Raw genomic sequence first — 14,939 nt, forward strand, 5'->3', positions numbered from 1 at the left:
AAATGAAACGATCACGCGATTTCGCCGCTAAATATCACGATGACTGAGTATTCGAATCGTTCTTCCGATTCGTACAGATCTATGCGTCCAATCTTTTATGTACCCAGGCTGGCTAAAACAAATTTAGAATTCTCCAAATATGGCGAAAGAAACGTTGCCTCAATTCCAAAAAGCGTGATTTCACTTCGTAACACGAATGATTGTACCGATCGCTTTTTCGTCAAGTCGAGCAGCATCTCGTTGATTGAAAAAATAGAGAATAAAGAAAGAAAAAAAAAAAAAATTAACCCGTTTCTTTCGCCACAGTTGACCACCATATTCGGCATATTGAACCGTCGATCCTTTATACGTGTTTAACTTGATCACCGTTGATCGAGCAAGGATCGGAGGATGCGACGACGCGTCTGCCCACAGGTGCAATAATACTCATCGTCAGCCACCGTTTCCAGGGCAGAAGACTCTTTCCGGAAAGTGCAGACCGTGCCAGTCCTCCGGCTGGTTTCCTCGTTCCCTTCCAGTCTCTGGAGACGTCGTTCGCCGTGTCGTTATCTTTACGATCCCCGGGTACCTCGGGCCAGACGGGAAATCTGTTACCCCGCGAGACGGGGTGCGTCGTTCTTTAAAAAACTCGGCTCGGACGTCGGTGAACTTGCCCGGCTTGTCGAGGGAATTAAACCCCTTCCGACTCCGATTACCGTTCCTAGTTCGGATTAAAATTGCGCTCAACTCGAGTGTTGTGCTCGCGTTCGTTTAATTCCCGGTGCTTCGCGACCCTCTCGCGTCAAGGGTTGCCTCTCGTGCCAATTTAAACGTTTGCAAAGCCGGCTCATCACTGATCGTCGAACGGACTTCGCACAGTCGAAAATAAACGGACGCACGTAACGCGAAACTAACTTTGGTACACTTGAGCCTTTGTACAATGTTCCCAATTCGAGTGCAACTCTGACATTAGTTGCTCAATCTGACCCTTACGCTCCACACGTGCTGTGTATATAACAGCGGTGTCACGTCAAAAGTTATCGCGTAGAAACGGAGATATCGATCCCAATAACTCGAAAACTTTTTACGTTCAGCAAAATGAAATTTTGAATCCGAAAAAATGGATCGTTATGCTCAAAAAATTATAACTCACTGAATTTTCGATATTTCAGGCTGCAAAATTGAACGGGCAATTCTCAAGACAGAGATACACGTAGGAAGGGAAAAAATATGCGTGACGAAAAGAGGCATTTATTTGAGTAAGTGAAGTTGAATTTTTGGAAAAAGAATCAACTAATGATTTTCACAATATTTCATTGTTTTTCTTGGATCAAATCAGAGATTATTAGATTTTTATTTGATTTTGACCCCGGCGTGCAGTGTAAGGGTTAAGAAACGTAAGCGTGCAAAGCCCATTTTAGGACTCGCCCGTAAAAGTGAATTCTTTCAAAGTGATTTCTCGAATAGCCGGACCTTTCGCTTAGCTGGTACCTCGCTTGTAAATTCAAGTAACAAGCAGCCCACCTTGTGACTTCCAGGCGTCCAAGTTGATCCTTCCCAGTTCGCGTAACCCGTTAGGTAGAACCAACACGATCTCGTACCTGATAGTCTAACGTCCGCAGGCAAAGGTTTATTGAACTATTTCGTGTAGGCAATATTTGCACATGTTCTAAGCGCGATATCGCGTGATAGGTTTCGCTCCACCATTTCAAGCGCAATAAATCGTTTGGCTTTATGGAAACTTCACCGCTGTACGTTAACTTGAAGGCCACTTTGCATCGGCGACAAGTATCGAAGAGTCGATAAATCACTACTCTTGCCGGCTCTTTGCTGCGACGCGTCAAAGACGAGACTACCGGTTAAAACCAACGGCCCGCGATTACTGGGGTGGGATTACTTCCGAGTTGTAAATTTGGCGCGCGGCGGGAGGGCGAAGCATCCGACTGTGGGCGAAATTTAATATCTGCGGTGAAAATCATTTCGTCCGAGGGCCAAGATACCTGCTAATTGAAACGAACGGTGAAATTTACGGTTGAGCTCAACGCGTGACCGGGGGTTAATTGTTAATCAAATTCCTGCTGTTACGGAACGTATAACGAGACATTGATTACTCGACGTCAAATTAGCCGGGCATGCAACTCCGAGGCACGTACGATGCGAAATTCATACGAGAAGAGGGTGAAGTTGTTCCGAGGTGGGAAAAGACTTCGCGTTTACACGTTCGTCGGACGTATCGGAGAGAGAAAGGAAATCCAATAAACCGGATACCTGCTAGGCTGTTTCAATTTCTCCCATCGTCGTGCCGGTTATCGTTATGTTATTGCCGTTCTAAGAAGAACCCAGATTATACGCGACACAAAAAATGGTTGCGGTTGGTTCCACGCCGAGGAAGAGCTGCCGTTTCGCGCTTTTGGAATTTGCCAAAATTCACTAAACCGTAAAAAAAAACGAAACACACTCGTATAAAACCATTGTAAAATTAAGAAAATATGGATTTTCCCCTCGATCTTGTCGTAAGCCTAGGACGTCTGCCAAAGCGTCCGTTTTTATACCTTCCTATCTACCGCCGGGACATCGCGAGAGGATTCAAATTTTATTTCGATACGGCCGTTTTCCTTTTCCCTGGTCCGCGTGTATTTGCGGCGATAAATGTCTGGCACATCGGTTGTTCAATGTAAATTTCATGTCCCCATCCGCGTGCCCGTATGGCGTGCGTCGTGATATTACACTCGCGGCGTGTTTCCTTTGAAAAATAAATGGAACGCAGCAGGGAAGAAACGTGAGGAATACCAGATATTTACGTATGTTTTCATTTCGGGAAATGAAACGTGACCGTTAACACTGCGGTCCGAAACGACGGTCCCTCGCGCCAATTTGCCGCGCGCTTCCTTCGATCTTTTCTATCCCGGCAGCTGTGCCTGTGTAACTTTTAAAATGCCTGAGGGCATCTTCGTCTGTATTTGAGAAAAAAAGGCGGTAAACAAAGGCCTCTTAAGTCAGGGCTAACCAACCTCCGTCTCGGTAAATGAATTCTCTCCACTGCAGCAATGTCTTATTTTTGCATATCTAATTGCTCCAAGAGCTTTGCGAAGCGCTTTGGCGAAAGCCTGCGCGGAAAGCCTTTAAGCCCTCCCGCGGAATCTCCGCCTGTTCATTATTCTAGCTAGAAACTTGAATTTGAGACGGTCTAATTGATTGAGAGAAAAAGAGGAGCGAAGAAAGAAGAAGGAGAAATGATCGGGAAAAATTGAACCGTATTTAAACGTGATCGGCGAGCCGAGAGCCCGATTCATCCGAACCAACGATCCGGCAAATCTTTTTACCCTAAAAAATAAAGCTCCCGGAAAAAGCTCGCACGATTATCAAGTTTTTCGTGCCTACCGACGGAGAAAACCGTTTTGCACGATCCTGCGACTCGTGCTAGTTTCTAATTCGGTTCTTAACCCTGGAGAATAATATTACCCAAAAACAATCCACGTACGTAAGTGTGCCAGCTGTGTTTAAACAATCGGATGAAACACGAGAATGACGAAAGTTGAAGGTAATTGTGGGAAAACTTTTTCATCCTGCGAAAACTTATTCCGGGTGGCGAATAATGCATGAATGTGGAATGCCTCATCACGTGTAAAGTCTGCAATGCATCGGTACGCGAATCGCGTGAAGATCCGGCACGTACAAAGTGGAAATTTGCGATAAGAATTCTTGAACAAATTTAATCAGCCGTTGTCGTTACGGAAAGTTATTTCCAATAAGCGACTCGATAATAACAGACTTCGAGGAAGAAAATCCCGTCGCTTCAAGACTGCAGCAGCTGCGTCACTCGACTCTCCCTATTCGAAAATACATATACATACACAGACCTCGTACCTTCCACGGTTTTATTGGCCTCGTGGTTCGGAGGGCCGATTTATTACACGGCGTAGAAGCACCGGTAACCCCGGATACGCGAATCCCGAAACTGTCAACGAAATTCCTCGTACGAAATCTCTTCCGACTTATCAAACTACCGGAAGAGAATAAGAACCACGCATTCCACCAAAGTTCCCTTCGGAGGTCTCAGGCTTTTCCGGTGAAAAGTGAGGAGATTCGTTTCGAGACTTTGCATCGGGGAACGCGGTGGCGCGGAGGTAGATACGCTTTTATCCCGTTGGCAAGGTTTAACAAAGTGTTTTCAAGCTCTGAAAAATTTGGCGTATTAATCTGAAGTCGGACATCTCGAGAGGTTGTTGGACACCCATCGAGTGATACCCTGAAAATACTTGCTCGTACAGTGTCCGTTGTTCACTTATTTTTCGAATTTTCGGATCCCGAATTACAATTTTCAAATTCTAAAGACTGGTTGGAATTTCGTTGGTTGGAATATATGATTATACAGCTCACTTTTCCACCGTGAATCGTATACCTGCTCCCAAGAAGCCCGCAACATCGGATCCTCGGTAGTCGGACGGTTGATAAAATCTAAATACGAAGCGAAAGGAAAGAGACTCGCTTCCCCTTGACAAAGTCGACTCACCTTTGATGAAGTCGACGGCCATCTCGAGCCCGTACGTGTCCTTGTCGCAGTCGTCGAGAATGTGTGCGCCGATCTTAACGCCGGGAAGGATGCCGCCGCCGGAATTGAGCCAGTCGAGGGTGTAGAGCATCGCCTCGAGGGCCTGGACGCCACCCTGGGGCATGACGGGGCCGCAGGTGACAGAGTCCTCCCTCTCGTGGACCATCATCAGTCCCCCGAGGACCAGGTCGCCCTCGACTACGGCCTCCTTCTTGACGGGCCAATTTATGGTGGCGGGAACTTGGGGCTCCTCGGAGGACCTGAACTTCCTGTCGGCGTGCCTGATGCGATGATGGGTCTCGGGGTTCTCTAGGTGGCTCTTCTCCGCGGCCTGGAACACCGGGCCTATCGTCGATCCCGAGTCGAGGAACCCCTGCTCGTAGTTCGCGTCCCACTCGTACGAGAATTTCGAGCGGCGTCCGCCATCCCCGAGGCAGATGCAGCCGAGCAGTAAGAGGAGCGACTTCATCTCGTCATAGTTGCCCGATGCGTCGATTAACCCCTTCGGGGATTTCCGTTGCACTGCCGAGTTCGATGGCCGGCCGTTCACGATTCACAACAATGTCCATTTCGGCCTGTCGGATAAGAGCACGAGTAGCTCGTGTCGCGCGTCTTGGGCTTGGTTGGGGAAGATCGATGAGGGGTGGAAGGTATCGCGGCCTTCGGGCGATGAGGCAGCGTCGCAGATCCGAGGCTGTTCGTCTAACAAATATCACAATCTCGCGGGGGTTGGCGTTGCGGCAAGTTCTTAGCCCTCTAAGTTCACCGGGTTCCATTCGTCATCGCGGCCCACCCCTACAGGCCAAGTTGCCTTTTCGTCATGCCGACGACTCCGAGGGAGTCGAGTTCACCGGAGAAAGAAGGTGTACGCCTGTACGGCCATATTTCAAAACAAACCAAACTCGAGTATATCCCTCATTGTCGGCCGCGGAATGCTATCGCGGCATGTATCGAGAAAATACGAAGAACAACAAGTATTAACAAAGAAGGGCTTTTCTCCTAAAATTATCTCTTCGGAGCTTTTGAAACCGCCTGGCGTGAGGAGAGAATGGTCCAGGAATCGGGGCGCGGTAAAACGGAGTAGATTACCCCGGATATCATTTTATTACTCGAGTGCCGATAAAAAAGTTCAAATTAGCGTCTCAGGTTCGTCGGGAGCGTAAACGCGCGAAACGGGTTGGATGGGATTGCGAGGCACGCGGCACCAAAGTAGAGATTTATTATTTCCCCCCCTCGGCATTCGTCGACAATCCGCCGGTAGTCGGGCGAGTTTAGCAAAAGTTTATTTTTATTTTTCTCTTTCTTATCGGAGTCAACGCCGACCACGCCGGCAGCTGTAGTCACCGGCTGCGATCCTCGTTTCTCGGCCGCGAGGCCTTAGCATAATGCAGCTATTAGTCGGATTGCCCTTCCGCAGCCCTCGCCTCGTTGCCGTGACCTTTGTTTCAACCCGACACTGCGGATAGACTTTTTTAAGCAACTCCGTCTCAACGTTTCACCGTCTAGCAGTGCTTTCGGTTAACGATCATTCGCTCCGGATGGCTGACTGGCGAACGGCTCCGAATTACCTTGAATACACTCTCATCCCCCCCTGAAAACGGCATCCAGCCCATAGATCTCAGGGACCGACGGATGGAGCAGCGACTATTAGGCGAGCCTCCAAAATTTCAATCAGTTAATACCTCCCTCAGCTGGTTGTGCCATTTATTGCGAAGAGCAAGGGTTGCCAGTCCTTGTAGGGTCTCGATGACGAACGGCTTTATTTCCGCCATAAATTCGTAGCTAATTCCAACGCGTTTTCCCGGCATCGCGTCGCGAGGCGTAAAGCCCGCTACAGAATCCGCGTTTGTTCTTAAGGTACCGAAGGCTGCCCGACAAGATCACCAACCCGCCGTATTCCATTGTACTATGCTTAGCCCATTCTGAATTGCAAAGGACGATGGGAACTCTGAGGTCTTATCGGTGAACCGATGCCACGCTTCTCCACCGTACAATACCCGTGTCAAAGCGATGTCTATACGCGCCTCCGAGCCACACTACTTGTCAGTTTACCGTTGATACAGGTGCGATCATTCTCACGCGAATACGGCCCCGACCGGGATTACGAACGTCGGGCAACGCGCGTTGATACGTTCGAAAGTAGCTCTGGTCACCGGAGGGAATACACGCGATTTAGGATAGTTCGGAAATTGAAGACGAGAAACCAGCCGGATCGCTCAAAGTCATTTGAAATCACTTTGGACCATCGAACGTGACCCGATTCGTGCCCTCAAACGAGTTTGAGTCGCCACTATAAACTGTGTCGAATCTCTACGAGCAGGGACTCAGATAACGTGTTTAGTTGTTTCCTGACGAGGATCGAGTACAAACTAGGAGCTAATCATTCGACTACCCCGACGCAACCGTTCAGTTCGTGGATAAATGCACCTGTCCTTCGACCGTGCATATTTCATTCCGTAACTCGGGTCTACGGACGGCAAACTACTCGGCTCCCAAGTTCGAACCCTCTTTCCCCAGATTAGGTGTGGCTTCGGAGCACGGGGTGCTATTTACAGATTATGGACAATCTACCGGTGAACATGCAAAGGGATGAACCCACCCCTGCTCTCGTCGATGTGCCAAGCGGATGTGCGTCTCGATTTGTCCTCGTATCAGCGGGGCTCCGTGTTCAAGGATGGGGAAAACCAGCGAGGCTGAACGGAAGGCGTTGATAGTGGATCGGGAGGTGAATTCGTCTCTCCTTCGAAAGGCGTAACCAAAACGATCCTGCGTATGACAGGTCTCGTCCTCGTTCCTGTGACTTTGCGGAATGAAGGTGCTGTTTGATTTAGGCTTTGTCCGAAGCATCCTGCACGGTTTCCCACGAATAGTTTCCCCCTTTGATGCAATCGAGTTTCTTACGATACAAAAGCCAATTATAACTTGTCCGTTTAACTTCGACTATACGTGCGAGATTCTGTCAGTCCCTGTGTACACAAAATTCACTCCACCTTCTACCATCGGCCTTTCGGAAAACTTTCGCTCAGTTTCAGTGGCGGGGAAGCTCTTCGCGAAACTTATCATTCGATCATAAATTGTGCATTATTATCATTACCTCGATGTTGCTTAGTTACAGCTTTAAGCCGAGCCAAGCTTCGTTACTCTTACGGGCTCCCTGGTTTTCCTTCGTTTACAAATTATCAAGATGATCGTATTACTGTCTTCCGAAAATCTCGTCGTCCAAGCAGCGTAATGGTCTCGGAAACTCGTCACCCCATCCCGAATCGTTTCGAACTGATTCCGCTGTCGTCGAAAATTTAACACTCCGCATCACCGAGACACGAACACGATACTTAATCGCATGTATGAATTCATCTCATGCTTGCGAAAATCGATGATTTTTGTCTCCGCCCGAAGTAACTCGATGAATTATTCCGCTCATCCGTCATGGAACGGCTGAATTCTTCGATTCGCGATTCGTCCTTCGTTCCTTTCGCTCGGAACTCGAGGAACCATCACGTATGCGAGGAGACAGATGATATTCGTGCTCGATCGAACGTGCTGGATGAAAAAGGCGACGCGTTGCACGCATACTCGGAATCGAATTCTCTAGGACAGAAACGAATTCGCGTCCCGTTATCCCGACTGGATCCCGTCATCCAGCTGCTGCAATTAACCCCATGTAGGCATGATCCCGATGGTTGAATAATTTCTCTGAACAGCAGCGTCGAGTCATTGTTACACCCACGCAACCCCTCGGATGTTGCTGAACACTTGGATTCCACCCGGGAAAGGAGTCTCGTATGTCTCGCGAAAACTTTACGACGAAACTCTGATAAGAGAATAACCGAAAACCTGGAGTAGGCGTTGAAATTGTACTCCAGTCATCCTCTTTCAGGGCGTTTTCATTCGGTTTCCCGGACGTAATTGAAGAAGTTACTTGATGGACTTCGCGGACTTGAACGAATTCCTGGTTCAAATTTCTCCAGGAACTACGAAGAATACTAGATCCGAATGAAATTCTACCAATTTCGGCAGGTATTATCAAATTTCTAATTATTACTCTTCCATACTTTCGGCTATCCGGCTATATTTCAAGTAATTACGGATTGGTTGTCGATGCTGCTCTCAGCGTTTCTCGTTTTTCTGTTAAACTGGTTGTCGTCGTCACTTTTGGAAGTGTGGAGATCCTGGGACGAGGTTGAAATTCCGAAATGGAAATGTTCCAAAAGTGAAAAATTCCGAATATTTAGTTGGCGAAAGTTGAAGTAAAAAAGTCAAACTTTGACAATTTTTCGCAATGTTGCTCTGCCAGAATTTTACATTTCGCTACTTTGCTCTATCGTAACTTTCGTTTTCGAAACCTTGAGCCGTCGGGTTTCCGCCCATTAGAAACTTTGTCGTTTCTGCAAAGTTTGATTTCCTTACTTGAAGTTTCACCACCAAATCATTCGGAATTGGGCACTTTCGGAACTTCAACCCCGACCCAACAACCTTTCACGTTTCCGCTGAGACGGTGAGATGGATTTGTATGGGATTGTATTGTATTTGATTCACTCGCGATCTTCATCCTTCACGAAGGCGTGTTTTCGAATCGGTCGAGACGTGGGAGTACCGCTAAAAATGGAAGTAGCGGCGATGATCGGGGACTCCACGAGGTATAACGGATCCTTGCAAAAACGTTGGATAAATTCGCATCGATGCGATGCAGCGTCCCGTGTGACAGGAAAACTAGGGTATCGAGGCAGAGGATCGCACGTGTTCGTCGTTTGTAAGTCGGCCCCGGGGTGGTTCGGTTGGTAAATGTAGAATCGATATGATAAACCAGTTTGCATAAATATGTATCGAAGATGTATACTTGGGAGAAAAATTTCCACCGGGGGCTTTTTTCCCGAGATCCTTAACTACGGAGAGTCACTTTGCTCATTTTATATCTCCCGTCCCGGGCAAGTTTCGAGGCTAACAATTTTATTCAAGACGAGAATAATCGCATTCTCGTTGCGCAAATTCCCCGGCTTTTTCCATCGGCCGGGTCATCCGATACACTTGTATCGAAAACAAGCTTGAGATAGTCGCAGCTGGAGTGTGTATAGAATTTAATACGCTATTTGAAAGGAGATATTCTTGGCAAGGACGATCATTACGCGGGTACGTCATCAATTCTTTACCCTTATCTGTAAACTAACCGACAGGAGTAAGAACTTTCCCGCTTTTCTCTCGACGTCAAATTCTTCTTCATCATACCCGAACCGTAATGACGTGAGATTTTTTACGCTTACGAGACGACGTCACGTTTTTAATATCCGTTTGCGCAATTTAACACCGAGCCGCAGACGATGACGATCTACGGCAGCATAATTTACCCTGATTCTGGAATAAAAATACTCGCGTCGGATGTAAATCGCGGAAGATGAAGAGAGAGAAAGAGCGAGAAGGAGGGAAGAGCGAAAGAAGGATATCCGCGAGAGGCGCGAAGGGTGAAAACTGTCACTGCAATTGGTTCGGGAATTATTTTATAAACCGGAAACCTGCCTATTTGTTCGATGGCGGGTGTTTTCTTGTAATTATTAACGAGCAAACAGCGCCACCGTGGAGTGTTTGCTCAACGCTTCTATAAGTATTGGATAAACGCGAGACCGCGGGATTCAAGGATTTCTGAATTCCTCAGAAGTATTTTCATTAAAATTCACCTCCCCTCCCCGCCCCTCCCCCCTCCGCCATCTTCCTTCCACCCTTCAATCACCGACACTCGAACGGATCCTGCCTACTTGCGCCGACTTCTTTTACCTCTATTGACTCTTTTTCTTCTCTCTTTTCTTCAGGATTTACGTTCCCGGTGTATCCGTCAAACGTATTTCAAGGTTTGATTGAACTGGTATGAATTTTTTACCAGGCTGGTGTATCCTTTTCAAATAATAATACCGTATCGCTTTCATCTGCAGGTTTTACCTTGTACACTTCTTATATACGTATAATATATACCCTGTTTGCATACGTTAATGAAGGATTATTATTATTACTGTTATATCAATGAAAAGAAAATAATTTTTGATCTCTCAATTTATTTTGCGATTACATTACACTCCTCGATATTACGGTCTGACCTTTTCTTTATCTTGATTTTTTCTTTTTTCTTTTTTTTTTTTATTTTTTTTTACCCCCATGTAAATGAAAATACCAACCTTCGGTACTACGAAAAATAGAAGGAGGTTAATTTGTCAAAGTTGTAAATTTTGTCGGCAGGTTTTTAATTGGACGATTAAAAATATAGAAAAATCAAGTTTCGCGAACTAATTGTTTCCACGTTTCTCAAGTGAGGAGTAATTAAAGTTAAAATGCAAATATCCGAGGGAATTACGATTCGCCGGTACGCGGTAGAAAATTACTAGCAGCGGCGAGGGAAGGAAAAAGAAAATGGTGAAATAAAGGACTAGGAAATCCACGACCCTGCGTCATTAGTCATTATACCAATTGGGAAAAATTTAGGGGAGCGATACTCGGGGGAAAAGAGGGGACATTTATGGTATATACGAGGTAAGTGCGACGAGCAGGGTTTCCGCCCCTGGGGAATTTACTTCTACGGCCATCTGTCGGCCCTATTTGGATGTCATATATTTATACACAGACACGGGTATACACACATACACGTAGGTATATAACGCGGCAACGATACAAGGAATAATAATTTCCCCGGGTGATTCGAGGATCGTGTCGGAGGCTAATCGTGATTTCTTTTACGGCCAAGACCGCTTAGCGACACAACCTGACGACGGCTAAACGCGGGGTGGAACGGAATTTGATATCACGCCAGATTAAGGAAACTGGAATCAAGTGTTTCCATTCTGCGGAAAGGGGCACAGAGTTTCGCCGAACTTGTTATTCTGCCTTCTGAACAACCGCGGGGGGAGAATATCGTCACTAAGCCGCGGGGTTATGAAGATATTAATTAACGACGCTCACCCGGCCTCCGTTCGTCCCGCAGGATCAGGACCCGAGTTACTCAACCCATTTCCAGAAACTGCCGCGCGTATACGTCTGTTTCAGCGAATCGTCGACTTACGATTCGGGCAAAACGTACATGCACGAAGAAAGAGAAAGAGATCCGATTGCGGTGATAAAGTTTTTTTAAAAAAACGAAGCGCAATATATGGAACCACGCGTTTTTGTAATGGAAAAAAACAACTCAAATCGGGAAAATAGTGAGAAGAGTGAGTGACTGATGTAAAGTGCGGAGCTCACGGTTGATTTTACCGGAAATTTTTAACCCCCTGTGAACGGATCTCGAGCCTCTTGTGCAAAGTGAATCAACAGGTGCCCATCTCATTTGTAAGTACGCGGTCATCGTTGAGTTTTAAGAATACGGTCGTCGCGTCACGGATACGGTCGAGGTTTTAGACTGTAACACGAGGTTGAGAATGCAAATTCAAGCGAGACACATAAAAGGGTTCCCGAAACTCCGTTTCCCCAAGGAAACGAAATTTCGCGAGGAATGATAAGCCGATTCCGGGAATCCTCTTTACGCTTCTTTTTCTTCCAGGCGTCGCAAGTCTTGTGGGATCTTCCCGAAAAACAGCGCGAAGTCTGGTGTACAAGAAGGAAACGAGAGGGTTCGACTAACGAGGATCACGGGCGAAAAGGTCACCGCTAATAACACGTTCAACGACTCGCGGGTACTTCGTCAAAACGAAATTGAACCCTTTCTCATTAGTACCGACCAACTTTTGCGGCGAATTGCAGCTGCGACGACACGGAAATTCGCGAACAAAAGACCCGGTGTAGAGTAGAGTTTTCGCACGTCGAATACGCGTGAGAGTTTGCTCACTCCTCGGAGCTTGAACCATTATTTAGAGCCCCGTTGTTAGGCTTGTACCTCGTACGCGAAACGAGGTTATTCCACCCTCGGAATTTTCCTGCTGTTACAGTTTCCCTGAACGAACGACATTCGCAATCTTGGCTCAAATCTAATCTCGGTTGTAAGAAATTCGATTCACTTTGTTACGCGAGCCTCGGTGGATCGGATATTACCCGAAATATTTCACTTACGCAGTCAGGTGACGTGGTGGAAAGTTTATTTACACGACAAACAACCGTTTGAATATTCGAGCGTATCGTGATGTCCTCCCTTCTTTTCACCGCTGCTTTAATCCGTGCGATTTTAGCCACACCGCCGTCACTTCGATTATGATAAACGAGGCTCTTGTAAAACAAAAATGAGATCAAATAGATTGTTAGCACAATTGTGTCCGTAATCTGAGCCGGTTGAACAAGAAAAGTTGATTAAAAATGAGCCGAGATGAGAAAGGCAAGGTCGAGAGCTGGTAATTTGATAAATCTTGAAAGCCGCGATGGAAAAACAAGATTTTCTTTTACATAATAGATTGGGGCATTGGAGAAATACTGAGGCGGGACACGCGACGCGTATGATATGCCGGTAAAACTGGCGAGGAGGTCGAGTTTACCGGATTAATCACTCGCCGTCATCAATCCGAGGGATAAATCTGGCGTCGGGCACTCGGGCTGTTTGAATAATGATACCCGTGAAATAACTCTCCAGCCGAAATACGTGTCATTCGTACAGACAGGGTGCAACTTTGCCCCCCCCCCCCCCCCCCCCCCCCGCCCCGCAGGAGAAGAAGGGGTGAAAATTTTCCACTCCAACGAAACGGCTGGTAAGCCTGGAGATCCTTTCGTCTTCGTCACGGCTTATTAAATTGCGCTCAACTCCGCAAAGTGTGAAATATAATGAAATTCACACGAATATTCTCACCGCGAAGTTCACTCCGCGGCTGCGAACAGGACGAAGAGTATTACAATTTCAAATAATGTCTGCAACGTAATCAGGATAATTGCCTTCAACCTGCGAGGGGGAAAACCGCTGGATCATCTTGTCAAACTCACCCCAAAAGCTTTTATCCGTCAGATTAGGAGGGAAGTCTTTTTGCCACGTTTCTCCGCACGATTCTAACTCTAATTTGAAAGCCACCCCAAACGCCGAACGCTTGTTCATACAAGCGGCACACGACCAACCCCCGAGGACGGGGGCGGCTGCTGAACCGAAGTTAATACGGGCTGATTGCGAAAGGGAAACCGGATACACGTATAAGCTCGGAAAATAGGCACGAAGCGAGTTACAGACATAAGGAGAAATCAATTTATCGCTGAAAGCCTCGAGCCTCGTGCTTAGGATTAGAAATCTGCGTACGCTGCCTCTGCTCCGCAAACATATCTATACTTACGGTTGAACGATCTCCAAACTTATACATCACGATCGGAGCATTTTCTCCTCTCCTTTTCGCGTTCCACGCTCCGACGATTCGCTCGCCGACATCATACCATTCGCGTATACGGTTGTATTATAGGTACACGTTTCGGATGCGTGTGTACATATATAGATTTACTATGGTACCGGTATTGAAAGCTGGTTAAATATTGATAAAAAAATTATTCGGATATTGCTTACCGGAGGTTACACACCTGGCGAATTGTCATCGCGAAATTGAATTACGTCGAGTTTAATTGTAGAGAATAAAATAAGGAACTGATTGAATGAATTTTTTTTTTTTTGTTTTCTTTATTCAGCAAGCTACGAGCTCAGTAGTCGTGTACTTTTTTTAATTCCTAATTATTCACCTTCGGCAGAGTAGGAGTTAAACGAACGAACGACAGTTGTGGAAAATTGCAAATTGATATCGGCGAGAAGAGCTCGACCGTGCCGAAGGGTGTTGAGACGGTTTAATTATTGCCAGCATGATCGGGGTGTTCGGGGTTTGTCGGAAATACCATAAGTACGAACGGTCCCCTTGAGATTTCTAAGATACGGGAATCTATATCGCGCGAAACGAGGTCGACATTGTGGACTAGCCTTAAGCTCGAGTACCGCGCGGCTCTGTGCCAGAGCAGCCACTGAGGCACCGCCGACAGCGTGAACACCGGCTTTGCCGTCGGGGGTGGGGGTGGAGACGGGCGCAGATACGGGGCGAGAGAGGGGGGGGGGGGGGGGGGGGAAGGGAGAAAGTCAACCCCGAAGATAGAACGATGGACGAACGAACCACGTGTCGATTTTTGATGGAAAATGTAGTTTTTCCTCTTGTCTGTCGACCCCCTTTCACGACCGAGAAAAAAAAATCGAAATTCACGTTTCACGTATGAAGAAAACAAATTACTCGGTTTCATATCATTCCTCGCGAGACCGCAGCTGAACTTGATATGAAAATTTTCATCTTAGGGTGCATGTATGGGATGTAGATTCTAGTACAGTCGGGTCAAAACAGCCTTGAATGTAAAACGTGGCTGAAAATTATTTCGGTCGTTTAATTTTTCTGAACGTTGTAGATGAGAAGGTAGAGTTCGAATTGAGTACTACTTAAGCTCTTGATCTGGTACGCAGGTATTTCTTAAATTCGCCACAACTTGATCAGTTTCGTCAGTT

At 46.8% G+C, this 14,939-nt stretch overlaps 1 protein-coding gene across 1 annotated transcript in view; it reads right to left on the reverse strand.

Annotated features, from left to right (window-relative positions):
• Positions 1-14,393, reverse strand: part of Glurb (metabotropic glutamate receptor B) — an 82,594-nt gene extending 68,201 nt beyond the window's left edge. Inside the window, exons 1-2 of the mRNA XM_046611731.2 lie at positions 13,747-14,393; positions 4,493-5,106 (exon numbers count right to left, since the gene is read on the reverse strand). Of these exons, the coding sequence (XP_046467687.1) occupies positions 4,493-5,000 (508 nt within the window). The 5' untranslated portion in view covers positions 5,001-5,106; positions 13,747-14,393. The remainder of the gene's footprint in view (positions 1-4,492; positions 5,107-13,746) is intronic.
• Positions 14,394-14,939: the final 546 nt, after the last annotated feature.

The sequence above is a fragment of the Neodiprion pinetum genome, chromosome 2, assembly GCF_021155775.2.
Source record: "Neodiprion pinetum isolate iyNeoPine1 chromosome 2, iyNeoPine1.2, whole genome shotgun sequence".
Classification (NCBI taxonomy): domain Eukaryota; kingdom Metazoa; phylum Arthropoda; class Insecta; order Hymenoptera; family Diprionidae; genus Neodiprion; species Neodiprion pinetum.